The sequence below is a fragment of the Balaenoptera ricei genome, chromosome 15, assembly GCF_028023285.1.
Source record: "Balaenoptera ricei isolate mBalRic1 chromosome 15, mBalRic1.hap2, whole genome shotgun sequence".
In the NCBI taxonomy this organism is placed as follows: domain Eukaryota; kingdom Metazoa; phylum Chordata; class Mammalia; order Artiodactyla; family Balaenopteridae; genus Balaenoptera; species Balaenoptera ricei.
In genome coordinates, this window is record NC_082653.1 from 60,636,351 (window position 1) to 60,654,920 (window position 18,570).

Genomic DNA, 18,570 nt, shown 5'->3' on the forward strand with positions numbered 1-18,570 from the left:
GTGTGTTAGTTTCTGCTTTATAACAAAGTGAATCAGCTATACATATACATATATCCCTATATCCCCTTCCTCTTGCGTCTCCCTCCCACCCTCCCTATCCCACCCCTCTAGGTGGTCACAAAGCACTGAGCTGATCTCCCTGTGCTATGCGGCTGCTTCCCACTAGCTAGCTATCTTACATTTAGTAGTGTATATATGTCCATGCCACTCTCTCACTTCTTCCCAGCTTACCCTTCCCCCTCCCCGTGTCCTCAAGTCCATTCTCTGCGTCTGTGTCTTTATTCCTGTCCAGCCCCTAGGTTCTTCAGAACCATTTTTTTTTAGACTCCATATATATGTATTAGCATACGGTATTTGTTTTTCTCTTTCTGACTTACTTCACTCTGTATGACAGACTCTAGGTCCATCCACCTCACTATAAATAACTCAAGTTCGTTTCTTTTTATGGCTGAGTAATATTTCATTGTATATATGTGCCACATCTTCTTTATCCATTCATCTGTCAGTGGACACCTAGGTTGCTTCCATGTCCTGGCTATTGTAAATAGAGCTGCAATGAACATTGTGGTACGTGACTCTTTTTGAATTATGGTTTTCTCAGGGTATATGCCCAGTAGTGGGATTGCTGGGTCATATGGTGGTTCTGTTTTTAGTTTTTTAACTACCTCAGTATTTATAAGTGTTGACCTTGCTTTTGTTTTTTTCTTAAAGTATTTTTTATTTATTTATTGGCCGCACCAGGTGGCATGCGGGATCTTAGTTCCCCAACCAGGAATCAAACCCGCGCTCCCTGCAGTGGAAGCACAGAGTCTTAACCACTGGACTGCCGGGGAAGTCCCTGTTTTTTTCTTAAAAGAGGATATAATATCTTTATCATAGAAAGGGGTTTTCCTATCACTTTATTTGTGTTCCATGACACCAACAGGGAAGTGGGGTGAAAATATAGTTCAAAAAGAATTACAATCATGAAAAAGGTTGCACTTCACCAGCAATTAAGCAAGTGCAAAGTAAAACCAGACACTGTGTTTTGCCCATCATTTTTGTCAAGATTTAAAAAGAGAACTGGGTGAAAGGCGGCCTTGGGTTAGCGCCCTGCCTGGAAGGCTTGCTCTCAATGTGTCCTCAATGCTTGGAATCTTCCAGACACATAGTAGATGTTAACTGTGGAATAATGATGAGGCATGGCTGGTGCTAGGGTCATCCTGATAGAGCGCTGGTCATGTCCACAGCCCCTGGGGAAAACAGTTTGGCACAATGTCAGGAGCCTTAAAAATGTTTATCCCCCTTGATTTAGTAATTCCACTGCTGGGAAGCTACCCTGAGCACCAGCCTCAGGCAAAAGGTTGCTGCATCTAGATACCAACATGCTAATTTAGAAAAGCTAAACAATGAACCCGACGAAAATGTGCAACCACAGAGGAGCAGTTAACAGTGGAATATTTTGTAGTTTAAATCTTAAAATTTTAATGTTCCAGATCTTAAACATCTTAAATGACATCTAAGAGTATCTAAGTAGTATGAAGATGAAATTATGAATTAATATTGAATGAAAAAAGCAAAATATAAAAACCTACATCTAACTTCATTACAACCTCGTAAAGGAAAGCACGTGAGGAAAGAAAGAAAAAAAAGACACTATGGAAATCGTGTCTACCTCAGTTGTTTTGGGTAATGGGGCTTTGGGTGTATTTTCCCCCCTCCTCTTTATGGCATTTTGTAGGTTTTAAAATAAGTATCCTACTTTTCTAATGAAAAGCAACACCGGTTCTGTTTCTAAGCCCAACTCTGACCCCGTATTCTGAATTGGTCTCTGCTTTAGGAATCACTTCAGTGTAACTCCTTTTCGAGGTGGAGGCCTTTGGCCACTTTTACTCGGGTCCGAACCTTAGTTGGTGGGACCTGACTTCACTTTGTGCTCTGCATGTGTTGCTGGAAAGTGGCAAGACGTCCCCTTAGAAACAACAGAAAATCCCACCTGCCTGGAGCCGGTGCAGCGGCCGGGAAAGGACTGTGGTTTTGCTGCTGTGTCCCGAGGGGCGCCCCTGGCCACCTCTGGGTGTCCGGGAATCCCCTTGGTTGCCAGCTGCTGGATCAGAGCCCCGGGCGGGCGGTTCTTTACAGATTGTAGGGGCAGAGCCAAGTTCACCCCAGAACCTGGCTCTGCGGCTGGGCACACAGGTGGGAGGCGCTTCCTCTTCTGTGCCTCATCGTGTGCGTTACCTGCAGGACTAAATGACACAGGTGGCAAAAGTCTGTTAGGGTTATTACCTGCTGTGTGTCCTGCTCCGTGTCAAACGTGTGACCAAAAGCTCGAGAGTGCTCAAAGGAGAATGTCTACAGACAGGCCTTAAAAGAGGAGTTGACAGACTAGCCTGCTGGCCAAATCTGCCCCCAGACGAGAATGGCTGTTACATTTTTTAAAGCGTTGTAAAAAGCAAAAACCAACCAAACAAAAAACCAACAAAGAAGTATACTTATGGCCACAAAGCCTAAAATACTGACTATCCGGTCCTTTCCAGAAAAATTTTGTTAACACTACTGCTCTAAACGAAAGAAGAATTATGAGGTGCCAACAGTACTGCCTCTGGAAGACCTGGGCTGAAGCCTTGGTTCTGGCTAAGTGATGAACTTGGACAAGTGGAATGATCTCTTTGAGTTGTTTTCCTACCCCCTCTCTCCTCCCCTCCTTTCTCCCTCCCCTCCCTCCCCTTCTCCCTCTCCCTCCTCTTCATCATCATCATCCCTACCTCCCTCCCACCATTAAGTGGTATGATTATGATCTGCTTTGGTCTTCTTTACAACTGATCTACGACGTGATTTTATAAACTTTCGAGTACTGCACAGATGCTTCCTGGTATTTGTCAGTGGTGCCTGATTGCCCAGAGGCAGATGCTGCAGTGGGCAAATACTTTCTCAAATTTAACTGAACCAGCCTGGCGTTACAAAGACAGCTCAGGTTAGTTTGGTGCTTGGTGGATAAGGTGACAATATAACAGATCACATGAGCCTGGTTAATATTTGAGCTGACCCCCTTTCTTGGAAGGGACCCAGACACGATCCGGTCTGGTTCTCTCCTTTTACTTGTGAGGGTTTGAGAACCAGCGAGGCGTAGGGGCCCTAGCCCAAGGTCGTTTCAGAGCCTGGAGCCCACGGGGCTTCCTCCTGCTTCAGCACCAGCACATTCTGCCCCCACCTCCCGCCCCCGTGACTCTGGTTCTTCCCTCCATCCTCACCTCAAACCTCCCTTCTTCAAGGAAGCCTTCCACCACCTTCCCGACCAGCTCCACAGACCTGAGCTGCCATTTCACACCTTCTTGTGGGATTATATGCCTCACGTCCGCTTCCCCCAGTAGACTGTAAGCTCCATGAGGGCAGGAGGGACACTGTTGGCTGGTTCTTTGGCAGCACAGAGTGTGTGCGCACTGCCGGGCAGGGAGGAGGTGCTCAGTAAACACGGGCTGAAAGAGCGAGCAGCGGAGGGCTGGCTCCCGACTCCCACCCGGGCCCGCTTCTGTTCTCAGCCCCCTCATGGCGTGGTTGGTTCCCAAGAGGGGGCTTGTGGAGGCCCATCAGGTGCTGCACTACTCGGGGCCCTTGGGGCTTTCGGCCCTGATGTGCAGCTGTGTTCTCCCCCCGCAGGCCGCTAGACGGGGGCGCCTGCCTCTCCCAGATGCACAGCTGGGCTCCGCTGCACGTGCTGCACGGCGACGCCGATGTGCTCTTCCCGGTCAGTGGCGCGGGCGCCTGCGGCCCTGCAGGTAGGTGTCTCCCGATTCCTCCTTTCCTCCTGTCGCAGCTCTGGCTCGAGAAGCAGCAGGAGTGGCTGGGTTACGTCTGCGGGTGGGGGGGTGGGAGAGTGGGAGAGTGAGCACGGAGGCCAGGGCTCAGGGCAGTCGGGGCCTGTTGAGCTCAGGAGCGACAGAGGCTGCTCTCCTTGCGGAACCTGGGTATTTTGAGGTGCTCTCACCTGAGCGAGTGTCGACAAACCACCAGGGAGCCCCTGGGGCCTGTTTTTCTTCTTGGCAGTGATTTGTTGAACTTGGTCACATACAAGCTGATCGCAAATGGTGACCATTATTTTTGCCTCTTAGGAGAAGGGAGCAGGTCACAGAACCCGTAGCTCTAAAGGTCCTTGTGCTCTTTGCAGCCAAGTGCTTGGGGGTCAGGGAGTAGCTTGCTTAAAAGTGGGGAAGCATTTCTGACCTGTTCCTTGTGGTCCAGCAGGCTTGCCTGTGGTTCGTGATTGTTTTCTTTAGCTAGAGCAGGTCATGGTGGGGTGTATTGGGGGGGGTAGGCGGCGAGGGTGGGAGCATGGATGAGCCCGGCTCCCCTGGTGGGGTAGGTGTTTGCAGCGCCTGGCGCAGTGAAGTGCTTGGTCACCGTCACTGCCTCACAGCACCAGCGTGTCACAGAGGCCTCGGCCCCCTTGTGTAGGTGCCCTTCTCACCCTCCTAGGCCCAGGTTTAGGGAACCGTGGGCCGGGGCCCACTGACTGCCCAGGAAGCTGTTGACATGCTGAACCGGATGATAGACCGTTGTCGTGTCACTGTGTGAGGAGCAGAAACCCACTCAAACTAGTTGGGGCACGAGGCAGGGCGGGCACACTGACTGGCGCAGTCTTGGGGGGGGTGGTCAGCTCAGGCCCAGCTCTAGAAGTTGGAGGGGGGCACGTGACCGCCCTGTGAGGCAGTGTTCCCGGTGTAAATTGAGGCTAATGAGAGTGCGGCTAAGTGACTTACGTCCGCCAGGCTGTTCTCCTCTTCTGCAAAGTATGGCTGGTGGTGATGACAGCCCTGAAGTGAGTCCAGGGCTGTAAGGTGATTGATCTGGACCTGATGGGGAGAGGAAGGGGCCGAGGACCCGAGCTGTCCAGTGAACCAGCTCCGCATTTGCCAAAACCCAACTCCAACCACAGGCCCTTCATCCACTCTTGACCACAGCCTGCGAGGGAAGGGATGGTTATTGTTATACCGCCTCCTTCTGAGACTTGTGGCAAAGGTTCCCTGAGTTAATCTGGGACAAGGTGCACGGCACATGTGAAGTCCCCAGGCAGGCTTCCTGCAGGCATTGCACTACTGAGGTCGTCTTGCGGGCGCCCGTGGGCTGGAAGCTGGGACTTTGGGATGGAGGGACTTGGGCCCGGAGAGGTCCTGCTGTCATTCTCGTTCTGTGCCCCACGCTTCCTTGTGGGGATCTGCCCCCATCTCCTCTCCCTTCTGGTCTGTCTTTGCTCCCTCATCATTCTCTGCCCTCTTGTTTGGTCTCTATTTGGCTGAGGTGCCAGCACTGCTGCCTCAGCTGTGTGTCCTTCCATACCAACTAGAGTTTCTGTCCAGGTGTTGATTGAAACCCCAGAGAGGGACGGTCTGGTGGGCCTAGCTGGTGTCTGCAGGCCAGGCCGGCCCCTGCAGCTCCTTCCGTTCAGGTCACCAGCATTGGTCTGAGCCACTGCGGGCTGGAGGTCTGGTCACCTCGCCCTTGCCCATTCAGCAGCGGTGCAGACACGAGCAGAATGTCTGAGAAGGCGGGGGGGTGGGGCGGTGGCTGGCAGAGAGCAGGTGGTCCTCACGTTTGTCTGTGGGACCGCTGGAGGATTTCCAGTGCTTGTTGGGCATCTGAGTCGGAGTCCAGTTCCCCATCCCCTTATCCTGCTCCCCACGGGCGGGCCTTTTGTTTGGGTCATGAACTGTCGCTGGGTTGCCTGTGTCAGGCTGCTCCTGGGGCTTGGCTGTGCGCCATTCGCATCGGGGGTTTAGTCACAGAACTCGGCTTTCTGGCCGGCCTCCAGGATCCTCGCCAGGAGGCACCCCTGCCCCCGCAGACTTCCCACCGTCCCTCCTCGGGCTGTCAGCCTCGCAGACCCAGAGGCTCCACCTTGCCACTGTTGGTGGGACCCCAGCTCCAGCTGATGGCGACTGTCCTCACCAGAGACGCTGCGTGTGAGCTGGTCTGCCACCTTTTTCACTTACTGTTAACAAAGCTGCCAGGAGTCATGGGAGCTTGTGACCGCCCGAGGGGCAAACTCACCATGGTGAGAACACTGCACGGGAAGGAGCGTTATTCTAGGGTTGCACGAAGATACTAGAATCAGCGGGGGGAAGCCGTGTCCTGGCTGGAGTGCCAAAGTGCATCAAGTCCCTCCTGGCCTGATGCCCCATGTCCGTGGAGGTGTGCGGGCTGGTGGTGCTGAGGCTGGCCTGGCTGCCAGCCCGGCCTCTCCATGGGCAGCCCTGGGCGTGCATGGCCAGATTCCTCCCCAAGACTCCTTCTCTTTCACTCCATTTGACTGGTGTCCCTTCTGATTGACACTTGCCTGCTTTAGTGACGTTCAGATCTCCCTTCTCTTTCTGGCCTGGGAGTCATTTCATGTCTTTAACTTAGAGGGTATTTAGAGAAAGAGGGAGGGGATAAAAAAAAGGGAGAGAGGCCTGTGGCAGGGAAGGATGGATGTTTTAGTAGCTAAGTCTGGGGAGGGAGAAGGCGGCAGAGAAGGGGACCCTGAACACAGGATTATTATCCTTCTGAACCTTGGAAGAGGCACCTCTGTGGTTTGGGGGGCCATGCCTTGGGCTGCGTTTTTGGGGTTAGGGAGGGGCTCAGAGAAGGGGACACCAGCCCAGGGTCACCCGACACCCTGACAAGCAGATGAAGGTTAGATCCAGTCATTCCTCTGGGCCTGTCACTACCTGCAGCAGAGCACAGCACATTTACCAACATCTGCTTGAAGCTGCCAGGGAGAAAAAGTCCCCAAAGTTTCTTTCAACTGAGAATCGTAAATTGAGGGGAACAGAGCACCCGTTCCTGCTGACCGTGTACGTGGAAACGTCACTGCTGCTCGCTGAGGGCCTGTGGTTGGAGTTGGGCTTTGGCACATGCGGAGCTGGTTCACTGGGCAGCTTGGGTCCTCGGCCCTTCCTCTCCCCATCAGGTCCAGTGTTCCCCGACTTCTCCCACTCCTGCCATTGGGTCTGGGGTTGGGTCGCTGCCAGGCTCTGGGGGATCTAAAGGCGAGTCCCCTGCGAGTGCTGCAGGCAGGGAGGGGACAGGGACATCATTTTAATCCTCCGACGTAGAGGAGGAGGAATGAATGGTCTGAATGCTTCCACCACCCTCTTCTAACTCATCCTTCTCTTGCTGGGCTCATGCAGAATAGCCTCTCAGTAGCTCTCTATCCCTGTCTGCCATCATCCATCCTTCTTTCAGCAGCCAGTGATTTTTTAGAATGTAAATCAGATTGCCTCATTCGCCTGCTCCAGACCCTTCCCCCCACTTAGGGTCAGATCCGGAATCCTTCCTGTGCCCACCCGGCCCCCACTCACCCCGCAGCCTCACCTCCTCCCGTTTCCCCTCTGCCTGCCGCCCTGGCCATACCAGCCAGCTTTCACTTCCTCCTCCCCTCGAGCTCCTCCTGCCTTTAGGCTGCGGCCCAAGGGCTGCTGCGTTAGAGGACACCCCGGCCCTGCCGCCGACCCCAGCTCACGTGGCCCGGGCCTTGGTTTCACTCTGTTGTAAACCTAGGTGTCTCCACTGCTCCGACCTCGGTGTACCATCTGAAATCGTGTATTTGTGTAATTACCTGATAACGCCTGTCCCCGAACCCCTACCCGCACTAGCCTTTGAGGTCCGTGAGGGCAGGACCACGTCTGTTTTGCTTCCAGTGTGACCCTGACCCTAGTCAGAGCCAGGCCCGCAGCTGGGGTTCAGGCGAGCACATCAGTGCCGGAGTGGGGTGTGGGCATGCTGAAGGGAGTGGATGTCTGGCAGTTGGAAAAATGACACCTGGCTGGGGGCAGAGGAAGAGGGGCCTCGACAGTGTCTGCGATCACTCTGTGGCCCCAGTGCATCAGGCCCGCTACAGCTGGCATGGGGTCAGGGTCGTGTATTATGACGGGAAATCCACTTGGGCCGGGGAGGCGTGGTGTCCGGAATCCTGGTGGCTGATACTGGTCTTTACTCCACCCGTGGATTTGCGTTGTGCAGTTGGAGTCCTGTCTTTGCTTCAGGGAGTGGAGTCTGACGGCTGTGTGTGAGTTAGATTGGAGGCTGAAGCAGAGCTGCGGGGGCCTGCTGCAGAAGACCCCGGGGAGGTCCTGGAGCCCTCGAACTGAGGCGTGGGGGAAGTGGCTGGAGAGCAAGGCGTGGGAGGTGACTGGGTGGGACCGACTGGTCTTGGACACCAGCCAGCTCTGGGATGGGAGGGAGGGTGGTGCCACCATCTTCTGAGGTGGGAGCGGTTTTGAAGGTCATGGTCAGTTGGGAGGCCAGTACGGTATCCCAGTAGAGCTTTCTGGCGGGCGGTTCTAAATGTGGGTTTAGGATTCAAGATTGGGGGCCTAGCCAGAAGTGAGGACTAGCCAGAGGTGAGGGCTCGAGAGCTGTCACCTTCACGGAGCCGAGAGCTGGAGCCAGCAACTTTGCTGGGTTTGCCAAGGACGTCAGAGGCCACGGAGCCGTGATCCAGCGGCACCTTCACGCAGGAATCAGAGAAAGAGACGGTGAGGGGAGGAGGACCACTGTGTCTTGAAGGCTGAGAGCAGAGAGCTCCTAGGAGGAGGGGGGGGGGTCTTGGTTACAGGGCGAGCTGGTACCAGCCACCGCTCACTGCACGCTCTCACCGAAACGTATGTGTAATAAAATGTGAAGTTTAATTATGTGGCGGGCGTTATTAAAATGTTGTATGAAAAGAGGGGATATATGTATACGCATAGCTGATTCACTTTGCTGTACAGTATAAACTAACACAATATTGTAAAGCAACTATACTCCAATAAAAAAAAAAGTATGGTCGGCACTAGTGTCAGCCCATTTCAGAGAGGAGGCAGCCGAGTCACAAAGAAGCTGGGTAGCTTGCTGGATTGAAGTTGGGGAGCAGGGACTTGAACCCAGGCCAGTGGGCGGAGCCTGTACCCTGAACGCACCACGTTGCTGGGGAGCGAGAAATGGGAGGCGGAGAGGTGGACACTTTCTCTTCCCCCTGTGAACTTCTTAAAAGAGGTTGGAGTGAGTGGAATAGTCTGGTGGGGACAGCAGGGTAGAAGGAAAGGAGAGAAAACCCCTTAAGGTTCCCTTAGGTCAACCTCTTAAGAGCTGGGGAATCTTGAGCAGGACCAGACCAGGCGTAAGCGGAGGAGGAGGTCACACGACAGATGACTTAGGGCAACGGGACGTGCGTCCTTCCGTCCCTGCACCCCCTGTCCCTGATCCAGGCCTGGCTGGGGGTGTTGACAAACCAGAAGTTTGCCCAACATGCAGGTGTTCTGCTGGATGACACTGACGTGAATGTCACTGTCCAGCCTCAGGGGCATGGATTTGTACTTTTTCCTGGGAAGAGACTTGAACAGCAGCTAATGCATCTACGAAAGTCTTTAGTGCCTCTTGCCTGTTGTTTCTAGAGATGACTTACGGCCTCACTTCTTCCAAATGCCTTTCCCACTTGATGCAGGGCAAGTGGCGCTGTAGAAAGCAGCAGTCACTGGGCTGTGCTGCCCTCGCGTGTCCTTCTCCAGACACTGCAGGCGGGAGCTGATCTGACAGCTGATTTATTATTCCCTGGTTCTGAGGTTTGCTCTGCATATGGACTTCATGCATAATTCCAGGTGGCTCCAGATCAAAGAGGTTAATAAATAAGTCATGGGATGTAACGTACAGCATAGGGAATATAGTCAATAATATTGTAATAACTTTTGTCGGTGACAGATAATACTTCATTTATCGTGGTGATTAATTTGTAGTGTATGTAAATGTCGAATCACTGTGCTATACACCTGAAACTGATATTATTGTATGTCAGCTATACTCAATGAAAAAAAAAAGGTTAAGTGGGAAAATAGGGCCTCCAGTCAGTGACTGATACCAAGTCTGAGATTACGGCCCAAAGAGATGAAACAGGGAGCAGATGAAAATCCAGTGTGCCAGACAGGTAAACATTTGTAAGTAAACTGATTTAGCAGGTGAGCCAGTGTCTGCACTGTGTCCTTGTCTCATGGGGAAAATGAAACGAGAACAGAACCCTGACTTTCTCTCTGTGGTTACTGTGTGTGCGCAGATACCCCCCTCGGGAGCCTGGAGAACGGGACAGGAACCGATGACCACGTCCTCCCGGAGCCTGGACCTCGGTACAGGTGAGTATTCAGACGCCAAGCTGCCTCTGGGGTTGAACTGTCCTCTTTACAACTCTGTCTTTTATTCTTTTTTAAAGATGGGCGGGCACCTGCTGGGACTGAAGGGCAAGGCCTCACTTCATGCTAATTTAGTTCAGGTTTGGTCTAACATCCCAGAGTGCGAAGTGGCCAGGGGTCTCAGGCCTGAGACTTGGCATATGTGTCAAATTTCACTTGCATACCACCTTTACTTTTTCCACTTTGGGGACCATATCTGGGTACCTCCGCCATCATAATTTGCTTGATTTTAGTATTTGATAATGATAACAATTGAACAATTTTAATATTACAATTTATAATTGTAGTATTACATAATATTTAAACCAGTTTGATATTATATATCTGTGAAGTGCTTAGTCTGGCATTCAGTAGCAAGCACCACATTGGTTTTCATTTTTTTCAAATGAAAGTACCTCAAGGGAAAGTGGAGTTGTCCAGAGTCACTGGACGTTTGGTGGCAGAGCTGAGATGGACACTGAGGACCCCCTGATGCCACCGTGATCCTTGTTGCTCTTACAGCTTTTTCCTTCTTCTCTCTATGGGTTTAAATTGGTGTCCCCAGGGCATAGCATCTGCATTTTCAACCTTGGCTCCAGAGTGGGGTCATTGTTTACCTCCACCCTTGGTGTTACGGTCTCGCCCTGCTCTCTGAGAATGGCACTCCCTGTAGGAGGCTCGTACCTATTAGTACGATGCCAGGAACGGTTGGTGTCACCAGATCCATCCAGGACGCTGAGACCTTTCTGCTGTTTATTTTAGAAAATTTGGAAAATGCAGCAGTACATGAAACTACATCACTCTTACCCCCAACTCCATTTCATCCATGATGTTTTTTGGTCCTTTTCCTCCTGGGGTGTGGGTGTGGGTGTGGTAACCGGATTATGGTCTTGCCATTTTCATGAAAGATGCGAAGTGCTGTTTTTCCACGTTGCAAATTCTTTGTAACTACACAGTTAACTCTCGTCATTTGTGGTGGTCGTGTTCTGTCAAGATGGAACCATTGCTCCTAGGTTCCTGGGAGTGTCTGGTCACAACATTTTTGTCAACAGATCAGTACCTACCTATGTTTTATGCCAGTTCCTGTTTAAAGACACCGTATTTAACATATGTTGTTGATTCACTGACGGTGGACTCGAGGCCAACAGCCCTATCATCAGGCCTGAACAAGGGCCACCTCACACGTGTATTTTCTCTGTCAGGCACTTCACTTGCATTCAGGAACACCAGACAGCACTTCAGCACTAGCTTGGGGCCATTTTACATGCAAAATCAGCAACAAAAAGCACAAGAATGTGAACAATGTGGTGCTAAATAGCTTGCCAGAAGGACAGAATGTTAGTTGAAAGAAGGCAGAGCTTGCCTTGTTTGGCAGGAGCTGGGAGCATGCACGTCCGTGACTCAGCCTTTTGGCCACTCTGTGCGTGTTCACGGGTGACCACGTTATACCCGAGAGCTGGGAGTTTTGGGGTTACAAGTAAACTGCAGGGAGTAGGAGAATTTGCAGTTACGGAAACCACAAATGAGGACCGACTATAATTTCAAAGGGCATCCTTCCCTTCCTTCTAGTTCGTAAACCTGAATAAGCGTAAAGCCTGCTGGTCTTTGAATGGTGAGGAGGTGTGTTTTAAGTGGCCGACTGTAACTTCCCTCTGTCTGCCTTTCCCAGTGTGGAAGTCAGTCCTCCAGGCCAAGGAAGTCCTCTGAGCAGCCTGTTACCTTCTGCCTCGGTGCCCGAGTCCATGACAATTAGTAAGTACTTTCTGAGCAGCTTCTGCCGATGCCAGGATGACTCTTGGGCCTGCACATCGAGGCAGTGCCTTTGCACTTGCTCCTGTGTGACCGTGGACTTTACAGAGTGTGGGATGAAGTCAGGTGTGTGTGTGCCTGGTCGTGGACTTGGAGTGCGGTGTGTGGTCGTAAGCTCCCTGAGCTGTAAAACTTGATACTTGGGTGTGTGAACGCTCTAAAGGACGTGCTTCAGAGGTGGAGCAGGATTGAGGCAGAGGGAAACTTCTTCTTTTTTTTTTTTTAAATAAATTAATTAATTTATTTTTGGCTGTGTTGGGTCTCGTTTCTGTGCGAGGGCTTTCTCTAGTTGCGGCGAGCGAGGGCCACTCTCCATCGCGGTGCGCGGGCCTCTCACTGTCGCGGCCTCGCTTGTTGCGGAGCACAGGCTCCAGATGCGCAAGCTCAGTAGTTGTGGCTCATGGGCCTAGTTGCTCCACGGCATGTGGGATCCTCCCAGACCAGGGCTCGAACCCGTGTCCCCTGCATTGGCAGGCAGATTCTCAACCGCTGCGCCACCAGGGAAGCCCAGAGGGAAACTTCTGTCGTTCAAGGTTTCCGGGTTTGTCTCCTGCAAGGCCGTCAGCTACAGAGGAACTTTCTAGTTGGGTTTCCTTTGAAGCTCTGGAGGAATCACTTTTGTAGGTAAGGGAGAGAGTGTCTCTCGAAGATGCATGAAGGTTGCTAATGATCAGATTCAAACTGTTTGCAACCTCACCACTCAGTAAAAGTATTAGCAAAACAGCAGTTACGGTTAGGTTTGAGTGGCTTTATGTAATAAAGAATAAACCAGCAAACTGTGGCTTAATGTGATAGGAATTCATCTCTCTGTCCAGAGGTAGGCAGGCTGGGCCGGTATGTGGCTCCATGGTCATCGGAGACCAGGGCTCCTTCTATCTTGCCTCATAGTCCAAAATGGCTGTTTTAGCTCCAGCCATCCCATTCTCATCCCAGGTACCAGGAAGGAGGAGGGGGCAAAGGAGAGACTTCTTCCATTTCCATAGGTAGGATTCAGGGGTCTTAACTTGCACAGGGGAAGAAGTTACAACTTTTTTCTCTAACCTCTGACTGAAATTTAGTATTTCCTTTATTTTTTATTGTTTTACTTGATTTTTCAATTGAAGTGTAGTTGTTTACAATGTTATTAGTTTCAGGTGTACAACACAGTGATTAAAAATTTTTATAGATTATACTTCATATAAAGTTATTGTAATACATTGGCTATAGTCTCTGTGCTGTACAATATGTCCTTGTAGTTTATTTTATCCATAGTAGTTTGTACCGCTTACCCCTCCCCCCATCTTGCCCCCTTTCCTCTCCCCACTGGTAACCACTAGTTTGTTCTCTGTGTCTGTTTCTGTTTTGTTATATTCATTTGTTTGTTTTATTTTTAAGATTCCACATATAAGTGATATCATACAGTATTTGTCTTTTTCTGTCTGACTTATTTCACTAAGCATAGTACCCTCCAGGTCCCTCTGTGTTGCTGCAAATGGCAAAATTTCATTCTTTTTTATGGCTGAGTAATATTCCATTGTATATGTGTGTGTGTGTGTGTGTGTGTGTGTGTGTGTGTGTGTACCACATCTTCTTTATCCACTTATCTGTCGATGGACAGTTAGGTTGCATTTTCTTTAATTATGAAAGTAGCAGCAAACCATAGGAACCATAGTAGCCTTAGCAAAATGGGTGACTTTGTCACTGATAGAAGTCACAGGCACCTGTAACAACAGTGATGTGGAAAAATCTCACAATGTCATTTCTGCTTGAAAATACAGTAGTTTTTTAATGTGATAAAAAATCCTGTATATTAGTGTGTCACTTTTCCTTTTTACATTTTAATAATTCTATTTCAATTTGATCAGTTTCCTTTGTAATCTTGGGTGTTTTATTTTATGTATTTTAAAACATTTTTCTGAGAAGAGGCCCATGGGCTTCATCACCAGACTGCGGAATGGGTCTGTGACACAAAAAAGGTAAACTTCTCCCCTCCTCCAAGCTGTAAGGGCCCTTCCTAGAAGGTGCACACAGGTTCCCACTTGTGTGGCCAACATCCATCCCGAGGCCTCCCCTGGCTGCTAAGGAGGCAGTGTGTCCTATCCGTCTACCCGCCCGCCCCTTGCCAAAAAAAAACCCACCAAAAAACCCATGGCTAAGGAAGGAAGAGGGGTTTGGGGGGCAACCAGCATTCTGATTCAAGGATGAGGAAGGAAATGAGTAGGCACTGTGAGGTTGGGGTGTGGGGATTGGGTGGTGTCACTGTGCGTAACCAAGGCATGCGGTTTACGCTGGCACCTCTCAGGCTCGGGTTCAGCTGAGCAGATATTTCTATATCTGCCAGTGTGCGGGACACACGGGCCAGAAGAGCACTAAGGTCACTGGTTTTCAAATTTCAGTTATTTATTTACCACTGTACTATTACCTACCCTGCCATTTTAAAAAAATGGGTGCCCCTAAAAAACCTGAACGCCTTTATTTAAAAATGGAATTTTATGTGCTTACTGTAAACGGAGAGCCGCTCTTAGTTGACTTAAATAGCAGGTAACCGTGGAAATAAAGACAAGAAAAGGAACCAGTGTTAGTAAGTCGGCCTGGATGTTGTTGCCTGTCCGAGCATGAGAAGCTATCTCAGTGCTAATCCACTCAGGTGTTTTTCCTGACATCATCGGAAGGAGTGGAAAAGGGAAGGGGAATTCTCTCTATGGCTCACTGTTATTTGATGCCTTGTCTTTCTGGCACCTGCAGTACTGCCTCTTCACGTGGGTCACACCTTGACCTAGAGGGGTGAGACTTCACCCTGGCCCCGAAGTGCATCTACTCTAAAGACCCCGAAATTGAGGATGTGGAGGCCAGGCTTCGTAGGCGCCTCATCCTAGGCACCATTTGTAGGGATACAGGCGTCTGCACACCGCCACTTCCCCCCACCCCGTGGTACCTAGCACTGTGCTTCCGCATAGGTCTCCTGCACCCCGGCATGAGGTCCCGCCGTCTCAGACACGGTTCTCTTTGTCAGCTGCTCTTGGGGTCGACAGAGATCGTGGTCTGTAGGTCTCCCTCAGCCATCTTCTGACCTTGAGGAGGGTGCTGGCCCTGCTTGTGTGTTTTCACTAAGGACATGCCTCTGAGCGCACTCGAGTGATGTTGATGGCAGGGATTTAGACTGTTTTTCTTGTTTTTAGTCGTACACTTTTCTAAAAATGTAAATCTGGTGTTCTTATTTGGTATCTTTGGCAAATAGAGGCATACCCAGACTTCACAACCTGCATCTCTGAAGAAAAATGTCACTACATCCACATTTTGACCCTCGACACCCTGTAGCAGTGTGGTTTGTGGGGGATAAGTGTGTGTATGGTGGGAGGGGGTTCTGTTTTCTGCGGTGGCTGTAAATTTCAGGGAACCTTCAGGGGACAGCACTGTTGTCAGTCCTGTGGGTGTTCCAGACGAGAGATCAGAATCCTGAGAAATTTTGAGCGGTGGGTGGTTTTGACTTGTACCCTCCCCATCCTGCCCCTGCCTCCTGTGTCATCGCAAAAAAATAAGAAGAGCGAGTCTGTCTGGGTATCCAGGGTGTGTTACTTTGCTAGGGTTGTTGTAACAAAATACCACAGACTGGTGGCTTAGACAACGGAAATTTATTTCTCATAGTTCCGGAGGCTGGAAGTCCCCCAAGATCAAGGCGCCGGCAGTCTTGGTTTCTGGCGAGGCCTCTCTCCCTGGGTTGATGACCTTCTCTCTGTGAGCACGCATCCCTGGTGTCTCTTCCTCTTATAAGGATGCTTTAATTACCTCTTTAAAGGTCCTACCTCCAAATACAGTCAAAACATATGAATTTGGGAGGGATGCAATTCAGTCCATAACAGCGGGTGTCCCAGGAGTGGTGTCCCAAGAGCTCTCCAAGTTCAGGATGAGAATTGCATCCCAGCATGTGAAGCACCTAGGATTGCACTCCAGAGGAGATGCCCGACTCTCACAAACCCCAGAAGAGCCTGGCAGAGGAACCCCAACTCTGTTCCCTGGAGCGGAGAGTGTTTCCCTCGCGTCCCACCAAGTGGCTCCCAGCCTGCACTGAATAATCGGGCCAGGTGGCTGTCTCGGCCCTGTCATCGAGCTGGAGCTTGGGTACTTAACCCTTGGCGCTGCGGGTAATTGACAAGTCCTCTGCCAAGCAGCCTCCCCGCCTTGGATGTCTCTGAAATGGCAAAGGGTTTTGTCCCAGGCTTTTGGGGCATATATTATTGTTATTTAGTGCCCAAGAGAAGATGTGTGATCACACCCCCATTACTGTTCTCTCTTCAGGCCCTTTGGTACTTAAGAAAACACAAAAGCCTGTTATGAAAAATTAATTATTGAGGGGAGTAGTAAAGACAGTTACGAGCAAACCCAGACACCCGTAATTCTGCCTCAGAGGTCCTTTCCATTCCTGCAGGTGAATTTGCGATCCTGGATTTGGGGCGTGCAGACTTGTAGCTGGTTGGAATTGCAGTGTGCCTGTTGCTTTAGGAGGACATGCTCTGAAACCAGGCTGCCCAGGTTCAAGTTCTTAAACCTCCCAGGCTCTTGTTTCCTTGTCTAAACATAAAGATTCGATGAATACTTGGCTCGTATGGTCGTTGTGAAGATTAACCGTGATGTGCTTAGAGAAGTATTTAGATCACAGAGTTAAGAGTCATGAATGTTAGCTATTGTCGATGTGCTTATTTTGTATTCAGCTCTTAACATATATCACAGTTGCCCTTTTTTCCCTCATCTCCCCGTTGTCCTGTTGAATGTGTTGACTGAAGAAAAACACACAACCTAAAAGTTGTGAGTTGTTTTATTCGGGTATCTTACTGAGGACTATAGCCCAGGACACAGCCTCTCAGGTCGCTCTGAGAAACTGCTCAGAAGGGGTAAGGGAGGAGTTAGGATATATAGGAGTTTTTTGCTGGAAAAAAAACATGTAGTTGAACATCAGGAGACTACTGCTAATCACAAAAACCAGACATCTCAAGTTAATGATTCTAGTGCTTTTCTATGCATGGGAAGATGCAAGCGTCTGGGGTCCTTGAAATGATCCCTTAGATATGCATCTTATCTAGGGCCAGTATCCAAAGCACAGAATTCTTCTTGTTTTTCTCTATCCTGGATTGTCCTTGGGGTAGCATTCCACTGCAGGGTCAGCTGCAGTTGCCAATGGCTTGATCCTTGTAGAACTGGAGTGGCGGGCAACATTCTGTGTTCACAGATGGCTGCATAATATTCCATCACTTGATTTATTACAGTTTGCTAGGTTATTTTTTGGGAGGATCACCAGCCAGGGTTTTTTTCTCCCCAGTGAGTTTCTTCATTCATTGTAAGGAAGAATTGAAGAGTGCTATTAGTAAGTGCATTCTAAGAATATTGGCTATTATTTTTTTCTGCTTAAGCATTCCTTTGTGGTAAATTTGTGGGATAGGAGGCCAAGGTTGGGCCATATTTATGGGCCAGTTCTCAATAGCCACTTGTGTTCTGAGTTAGTGTGTTGCCAGGAGTATGACAGCTGCATTTCTTTACCCTCCGCCAACACTAGGTGCTAACATGTTAATGCATTTTTTCTACTTCGGGCCTGGAAAATTATCCTTTGTGGTTGCGTGGCTTTGCATTCCCTCCAGGGTAGCCCCTCTTCCCGCTTTTGTTTAACATTTGTATCCCCGGTGTGAGTTGTTGGCTTGGGGCGTGGTCCCCCATTGGGTGTTCTGCCTGACTTGGGAGGGCAAAGGAGAAAAGGGGGGATGTGACTCCAACAGTCGATCCTGGCTGCTCTTGGAGCTGGTGGCTCAGGGAGGAGGTCAAAAGGAGGGGCCAACAGTCATATTGTGTAAGAATGTGACCTAGTAAAATAATAACATGCTTTAGTAGATCTTAGAGCGTGCCAAGCATTGTGCCTAAGCGTTTAAAATGCTGTTTTCTCATTTAATCCCCCAGCAGCCTCCTGCAGATAACATCACTCTTTTTGTTTAAGAAAACAGGCTGAGTGAGGTTAAATAACTTGTCCGAGGCGTTACAGCTAGGATATCATTCAATTTATTGAGCATCTACTGTGTGCAGGGTGTGGTTGCTAGGACGAGTAAGTGATGAAGCTGGTGAGGGACCCAGGTTTCCTGACTCCCAAGTCCAGATGACCTAAAGAGTGTTCTTCCATCACCCAGCCAGGGCATGTAGTGCAGCCAGTAATGGGTGGGCCTCCAGGTCTGAGAGCCTTAAATTATTTTCATCATTATTTTTTTAATAGAGCAAGGGATTCCTGGGTGAGGACACTAGGTTTTTAGGATGAGCTTACCAAACTTGTTTATTTTCAGGGGCACTTTTTGCCCTGAGTACTAGAGTCTGAATGTGTCCCCTCCCCAAGTTTATAGTTTGACATCCTAATGTCCAATGTGATGATATTAAGAGATGGGGGCCTTTGAGGTGTGATTAGGTCCCAAGGGCAGAACCCTCCCAAAAGAGGTGCCAGAGAGCTCCCTTGTCCCCTCTGCCATGTGAGGACACAGCGAGGAGTCTGCAGCCCTCACCTGACCACGCTGGTGCTCTGACCTCGGTCTTCCGGCCTCCAGAACTGTGAGAACACATTTCTGTTGTTTATAAGCCGCCCGGTCGGCTGTGTTTT

General features: G+C 50.0%; 1 protein-coding gene across 6 annotated transcripts in view; it reads left to right on the forward strand.

Annotated features, from left to right (window-relative positions):
- Positions 1-18,570, forward strand: part of SNX29 (sorting nexin 29) — a 557,678-nt gene that overhangs the window by 72,262 nt on the left and 466,846 nt on the right. For all 6 annotated transcript variants that reach the window (XR_009497586.1, XR_009497587.1, XM_059896907.1 and 3 more), the window contains 3 exons: positions 3,640-3,758; positions 10,046-10,121; positions 11,827-11,909. Coding sequence is in view for 4 of the 6 variants with exons in the window: in XM_059896907.1 (XP_059752890.1) it covers positions 3,640-3,758; positions 10,046-10,121; positions 11,827-11,909 (278 nt within the window). In the remaining 2 variants the exon portion in view is untranslated. The remainder of the gene's footprint in view (positions 1-3,639; positions 3,759-10,045; positions 10,122-11,826; positions 11,910-18,570) is intronic.